The sequence below is a fragment of the Ictidomys tridecemlineatus genome, chromosome 6 (genome assembly GCF_052094955.1).
Source record: "Ictidomys tridecemlineatus isolate mIctTri1 chromosome 6, mIctTri1.hap1, whole genome shotgun sequence".
Taxonomy (NCBI): domain Eukaryota; kingdom Metazoa; phylum Chordata; class Mammalia; order Rodentia; family Sciuridae; genus Ictidomys; species Ictidomys tridecemlineatus.
In genome coordinates this window covers 57,551,625-57,559,278 of record NC_135482.1, presented here as the reverse complement: position 1 = coordinate 57,559,278, position 7,654 = coordinate 57,551,625, and the positions used below count along the sequence as shown (strand labels likewise).

The window sequence follows — 7,654 nt, the reverse complement described above, 5'->3', positions numbered from 1 at the left end:
AAGGATTGCTTTGGCTATTCTGGGCCTTTTATTTTTCCAAATGAATTTCATGACTGCTTTTTCTATTTCTATGAAAAACATCATTGAAATTTTAATAAGAATTGCATTAAATCCATATAGCACTTTTGGTAGTATGGACATTTTGACATTATTAACTCTGTCTGTCCTAAAACATGGGAGATCTTTCCACCGTCTAAGGTCTTCTTCAGTTTTGTTCTTTAGTGTTCTTCAGTTTTCATTGTAGAGGTCTTTCACCTATTTTATTAGATTGATTCCCAGTATTTTAATTTTTCTGAGGCTGTTGTGAATGGGATAGTTTTCCTCATGTCTATTTCAGTTGATTCATCAGTAATATTTAGGAATGTATTTGATTTATGGGTATTAATTTTTATTCTGCTACATTGCTGAATTCATTTATGAGTTCTAGAAGCATTCTGGTAAAGTATTTTGGGTCTTCTAAATATAATATCATGTCATCAGCAAATAGGGATATTTTGTATCTTATTTGTATCCCTTTAATGTCTTTCTTTTATCTAATCACTCTGGCTAGGGTTTCAAGGACTATGTTGAATAGAAGTGCTGATAGAGGGCATCCCTGTCTTCTTCCAGTTTTCAAAGGGAATGCTTCAATTTTTCTCCTTTTAGAATGAATTTGGCATTGGGTTTAGCACAAATAGCTTTTACAATGTTGAGGTAAGTTCCTATGCCGCACTCTGGCTGGGCACAATTCAGGAGCCACTTGTCAAAAGAAACAAACTTTATTTTTAAAACCACACAGGCCAAACAAAACAGCTCCTCAGGAAAAACCCTCAGAGCCCAACTGCCACCACTGGCTTCCCACAAGCCTCTCACACAAACACAAGCCTCACCACTTCCCACAATCCTCCTGCTCTTGAGGCCGATTGGCTGGGTCGCGTGGGCGGAGCCAAAGAAGTCCCCCAATGAGCATCACCACAGAGGAGCCAATCAGCTAGATGTTGCTGGGGCCGCTGTGAGCTAATCATCAGCTGGCAGTCTGAAAAGGCGGGGAAACAGCCCAATGAGCATCACCGCAGAAGAGCCAATCAGCTAGATGTTGCTGGGGCCGCTGGAAGTTTGCTGGGGCCCCTTCGGCTGTGGCTCTCAACATTCCTACTATCCCTAGTTTTTCTAGTGTTTTAAGCATGAATGGGGGGCTGGGGATGTGGCTCAAGCGGTAGCGCGCTCACCTGGCATGTGTTCGGCCCAGGTTCGATCCTCAGCACCACATACCAACAAAGATGTTGTGTCCGCCAACTAAAAAATAAATATTAAAAATTCTCTCTCTCTCTCCTCTCTCTCCTCTCTCACTTTCTTTAAAAAAAAAAAAAAGCATGAATGGTTGCTGAATTTTGTCAAAGGTTTTTTCTACATCTATTAAAATAATCATGTGATTCTTGTCTTTAAGTCTATTTTGATATGATGAATTACTTTATTGATTTCCATATGTTGAACCAACCTTGCATCCCTGAAATGAACCCCACTTGATCATGGTGCACTATCTTTTTAATATATTTTTGAATGCAATTTGCCAGTATTTTATTAAGAATTTTTGCATCTGTTCATCAGGGATATTGGTCTGAAGTTTTCCTTCCTTGATGTGTCTTTTTCTGGTTTTGATATCAGTGATACTAGCTTTATAGAATGAGTTTGAAAGGGTTCTCTCCTTTTCTATTTCATGGAATAATTTAAGATGTATTGGTATAAGTTCTTCTTTGAAGTCTGATAAAACTCAGCTAAGAATCCATCTGGTCCTGGGCTGTTCTTTGTTGGTTGGCTTTTGATATTATCTTCAATTTCACTGCTTGAAATTGATCTATTTAAATTTTTTATGTCCTCCTGATTCAATTTGTGAAGGTCATGTGTCTCTAGAAATTTGTCGATGTCTTCATGATTTTCTGTTTCATGTGGAGTATAGATTATCATCTGTATTTCAATAGTGTCTATCATAGTATTTCCTTTTTCATCATGAATTTTAGTAATGTGAGTTCTCTTTCTCTTTCTTTACTAGCTTGGCTAAGTGTTTATCAATTTTTTTTATTCTTTCAGGAACCAACTTTTTGTTCCATTGATTTTTTTTGAATTTTTTGTTTTAATTTCATTAATTTCAGCTGATTTTTAATTATTTCCTGTCTCTACTGCTTTTGGGATTGATTTGATCTTCTTTTTCTATGAATTTAAGATGTGAAGTTAGTTATTTATTTGGTGACTTTCTATTCTTTTAATGAATGAGCTCTGTGCAATGAACTTAGAACCATCTCCCTAGTGTCCCAGAGACTTTGATATGTTGTGTCACTATTCTCATTTATATTTCATTCTATAGCATATTATTTAGTCTCCAAATGGTAGAGTTAGCTTCTTTTTTATTTTTTAACTGCTTTCTAATTTCATTCCATTATAATCTTATAAAATAAAAGATATTATCTCTATTTTTTCTGTATTTGCTAAGAGATGGTTTATTTTAGCCTAAGATATGGTCTATTTTAGAGAAGGACCCATGTGCTACTTAGAAGTAAGTACATTCAGTCATTGGAGGGAGACAGATAATAACAACAACCAAAGCAAACTATTTACAACATTAAAATAAACAATTCTTGCTATGAAATCTACAATGTTGATTGTCACAATAATGAGAAATGATATGATCAGTTATTGCCCACAGTAAAAAGAGTAAGTTTATAAAAGGGTTTACAATTTCAGCAGTGAATAGGGTTAGAAGAGATGTGATGTAGGATGTAATAATTATGAGGGAAGAGGACAGAAAAGAGAAGTAAAAAAATTAAAGGAAAAGTGAGATATCAGTAGAAATTGGCTGTTAGCAGAAGGAAAGAGAGAAAGAGTTGAGGAAAACATATAAGTGAAAGTGTTTAAAATAAAAAAATTATAAAAAGAAATAAAATAGTACAAGAACAAAATTGTTATATACTAATCAAGCATCTTAGTCCTCAAAATACTTATCCATAAAAAATAACTGTCTTAAAAAAAAAGTGCTAGATGTGAGAAACAATAAACAGATGTGAATCTGTATAAATATCCAGTTAAAGATAGAGTTCATTAAGAGGAAAGAAGAGATGGGGGCAGAAAAGGGTTTTTAGATTCAAGAGATGAACAAGGCAAATGCAGAAGCTATATAGTTGTGTTTATAAGGGGGAGAATAAAAAGAAGAATAGAAGTAAAAGAATTAAAAGAAGAGTGAAAAAAAAGTTTGGCTGTTAGTAAAAAAAGAGAGAGAGAGAGAAACAGAAACAGAGGTAAATGGACTTGTGAAAGAAACAATAGAAATATCAATCCAAAACAAAAACCCTAACCCTCAAAAAATAGAGCACAGAACAATTACTACCCTCAAAGAAACGCTAAAAGTGAAAAAGCAGAAACAGTGGCTGGGGCTGGGACTCAGTGGTAGAGCACTTGCCTAACATGTGTGAGGCTCTCAGTAGTAGAGCACTTACCTAACATGGGTTCGCTCCTCCCCACCACATAAAAATAAATAAACAAAACAAAGGTATTGTGTCCATCTACAACTAAAAAATTTAAAGAAAAAGCAGAAACAAATATGTATGTATACAAATGTATAAACATCAATTATGAATCAATCAGTACACATTCAAAAACAAAACAAAAACAAAATAACAGAATAGTCAATGAGAGGATTTGCCAGCTGTCTGTGCTAAACTGCCTTTCCATTTCTCATCCTCCCTTCTCAGCAGAATGCTGTGAGGACCTATGGAAGATACTTTTAGCTTCACTTCCAGGATATTGTTACTGCTGGGTTCTGTGAGATGAGTTCCTGCAAGTGAAGCTCCCAGGGCAGAGCTTAGGTCTGGTATTGCCCCAGGTGTTTTACTGCATAGGTATTAATAAATCAATATCCCACTACTCTCCCCTGGCCACCACTCATGGGAGGGGGGAGTGGGGTTTTCCCAGTTCTGGTCTTTGGAGATACTGTTCTTTTGGGCCTCTCCAGGACTGGTTTCTTTTTTTTTTTTCTTTTTTTTTTTCTTTTTTTTTATTGTTGGTAGTTCAAAACATTACACAGTTCTTAATATATCATATTTCACAGTTTGATTCAAGTGGGTTATGAACTCCCATTTTTACCCCGTATACAGATTGCTGTATCACATCAGTTACCCTTCCATTGATTTACATATTGCCATTCTAGTGTCTGATGTATTCAGCTGTCTATCCTATCCTCTACCATCCCCCCTCCCCTCCCCTCCCCTCCCCTCTTCTCTCTCTACCCTCTCTACTGTAAATCATTTCTTCCACTTGTATTATTCTTCTCTTACCCCTCCTTTCCTCTTATATGTAATTTTGTATAACCCTGAGGATCAACTTCCATTTTCATGCAATTTCCCTTCTCTCTCCCTTTCCCTCCCACCTCTCATCCCTGTTTAATGTTAATCTTCTTCTCTAGCACTTCGTCCCTACCCTGTCCTTAGTTATTCCCCTTATATCAATGAAGTCATTTGGCATTTGTTTTTTAAGGATTGGCTAGCTTCACTTAGCATAATCTGCTCCAATGCCATCCATTTCCCTCCAAATTCTATGATTTTGTCGTTTTCCATGACTGGTTTCTAAGCACTGAGCTCAGTCACTCTGACACATTCAAATTCTCCCTTTGGCTGGTTCTGCCCGCTGCCAGATTCAAGGGAGCCGGAAGGAGGGCAGGTTTTCTCTGGCCTTTCTGATCTGTATTGCCACCAGCCAAAATGGTTTCCGTGCCAGAAATTCTGCATGCCAGAAATTCTCCTGATTTTCTAGGCTTAGTTTAGATCTTGCAGTTGGCATCTGCTTGATTCATATATTGGACTCAGCCTCAAACTCATGAACCTAAGTTCCCAGTCTGAATTAGAACCACTGTCACAAGGATGTACCAAAATATCTCTTGCTTGGGCTCCCTGTGAACATGTGGCAGACCTAACTTTGGTGTACTAGTTTAATGAGCCAAATAGCCTCTGGGTTGGCCCACAGCAGGCTGCCCCTTCCATCCTAGGACTCCCCACACCAAGACTTTTCCAGCACTTTAGGATCATTTTCAAACTTGTGTATCAATTTTACTCACTTCCACCAAGAGCCTTAGCCTTATCTGATGTACCCAAAATTTCCTAGTCTTCGAGGCTCTCTGTCCAATACTGAGTATCAGTAGAGTGCTTTTTTTTTTTCATTTACCTCACAGAGAAGTAGTTTTCTTACTGTTTGAGTACTAAGTCACAGAGTTGTGAGAAAAGCCACTTCCTGCTAATCTGCCATCTTCTCTCCCCACTCCCATTTTTTTTAGTTGTAGATGGCCACGATACCTTTATTTTTTTATTTATTTTTATATGGAGATGAAAATCGAACCTAGTGTCTTGCACATGCTAGGCAAGTGCTCTACCACTGAGCCACAACCCTACCCACTATAGATAAGTCTTAGAAAATAAAGAAGTTTAAATCTAACAGCTCCTATCATGATGAGGGAGATTTAGAAGGGCTTAGGCAATTAGGACTAGATAGTGAGGAAGTCAGGGGCAGGGCCAGAACAAAGGAACATGGAGAGGGTCTTCTGATGAGGTCAACTTCCTGCTTGATAAAAGTGCTCATGGACACAAGTGGAGTACCCAATCAGACAGATACTTCTGTACTCATGCTCCTAAGCGGGGGATCCAATAGAAAAACTAAGATATGTGGACAGAGGGGGCACTAATCAATAATAGTGAGAAGAGTATGGATGGGGAGGAGATAAGGAAAGGAGGAGATTCCAGAGACCATAAAAAGAACAGACCAAAACCCCCCCACCAAATTCCCAGCTCTGGGACCTCTTTTCTTTGGAGAAGTTTCTCTCTGTATCTCTGTCACCTTTGCAATAAGCCTACTTCTTGCTTGCTATCTCTGTGTCCTGTTCTTCAAATTTCTTTTTTAAACAGAGACAATGAGCCCAGCACCCCTAGATGGGAATAAATAAAGGATGAGGCAAATTCATCTATTGAGAGTAAAGGTGGAAGAGGAGTTTTAAGAGGTTTGAACACAGGCAATCTGATATGAAACATTCGTCTCAATACTAACTTAACACATTTCAAATATTCTTATCTCAACTCCAAAGGCTGCATCTGTTTTGTTTTGTTTCATTTTGTTTTTGGAGTTGGTTTTTGGTTTGGTTTGGTTTTGGTGTGTGTTTGTGGGTTTTGGAGGTGTTAGGGGGTATCTTTTGTTGCTGTTTTGTTTTGCAATACTGAGGATTGAACCTGGGTAACTCTACCACTGAGTTATATCCCCAGTCCTTTTAATTTTGAGACAAGGTCTTTCTAAGTCACTGAGGCTGACCTCCAACTTGTGAACCTCCTGCCTCAGCTTCCTGGAGTTGCTGTGATTACAGACATGCAACACCACACCTGGCTTACATTATTATTAATGGGCTTACTAGTCAAGGTCCAATCACCCAGATACCACTCTTATGGCTTCAAACATAAGAAATATAATGTAGCCAGACATAGTGATGCACACCCGTAATTGCAGGTACTTGGATACCTAAAAATAGTGAGAATCACAAGTCAGAGGCCACCTTGGGTAACTTAATGTGACTCTGTCGCAAAATAAAATGAAAAGGGGTAAGGGTGTAGTCCAGTAGTAGAGTGCTCGCCTAGCATGCATGGGGTGCTGGGTTCGATCCTCAGCACCACATAAATGTAAAATAAAAATACTGTGTCCACCTAAAACTAAAAAGCAAATAAATTTTTTAAAAGTTGGTTAAGAGGCTTGAAAAATACAGATAAACGACTACCTATGAGAAATTATTAGAGACATTCCCATTAATTTCAGGAAGAAAAGGACTTTAGTGTCCATCTCACTATTTGATATTGTTGACCTTAAGCAAGAGAAAAACAAAATTGAAAAGAAGTAAAATTATCATTGTTTCCACATATCATTTTGTACCTGGGAAACCCAAAAAATGAAGAACAGTCCCTCTTTTATAATAATAAAAAGGTAAAATAACTAAGAACACACTTTCAGACTGTTCGATAGCTGCATGAACCTATCTTTACAATGCTTCTTTGGGGCCATATCAGTGGCACACACCTGTAATCCTAAGCTACTCAGAAGACTAAGGAAGGAGAGGATTGCCAGGACAATTTGGTGGCACTCTATTTCAAAATTAAAAATAAAAAAGTCTGGGGATGTAGCTTAATCCCCAGTTCAATCCCCAGTACAAAACAAAAAAAAAAAAAAAACACCTTCCTTTGGTCACTATGCAGTTGGTGTGCAGCCTTCAATACACTAATGGAGAGCTGCTCCCGAGATGCTGAGGAGGCTTCATCCAAAAAAGAACCATTGGGGCTGGGGTTGTGGCTCAGCGGTAGAGCTGCTCACGTAGCATGCCCAAGGCCCTGGGTTCCAACCTCAACACCATATAAAAATAAATAAACAAAATAAATGTGTACAACTAAAATAAAAAATATTTTTAAAAACCTATGAGAAGGGGGGGGGGGAGAACCATTAATAACCTGGGACCGGGGCTGGGGATGTGGCTCAAGCGGTAGCGCGCTCGCCTGGCATGCGTGTGGCCAGGGTTCGATCCTCAGCACCACATACCAACAAAGATGTTGTGTCTGCCGAGAACTAAAAAATAAATATTAAAAATTCTCTCTCTCTCTCTCTCTCT

The 7,654-nt window shown here is 38.2% G+C and overlaps 1 protein-coding gene across 6 annotated transcripts in view; it reads right to left on the bottom strand.

The window, feature by feature from the left end:
- Positions 1 to 739: 739 nt before the first annotated feature.
- Positions 740 to 7,654, bottom strand: part of Itga7 (integrin subunit alpha 7) — a 30,711-nt gene continuing 23,796 nt past the window's right edge. For all 6 annotated transcript variants that reach the window (XM_078053361.1, XM_078053359.1, XM_078053362.1 and 3 more), the window contains 2 exons: positions 1,209 to 1,275; positions 740 to 1,015 (listed from right to left, as the gene is read on the bottom strand). In XM_078053361.1, the coding sequence (XP_077909487.1) occupies positions 849 to 1,015; positions 1,209 to 1,275 (234 nt within the window). In that variant the 3' untranslated portion in view covers positions 740 to 848. The remainder of the gene's footprint in view (positions 1,016 to 1,208; positions 1,276 to 7,654) is intronic.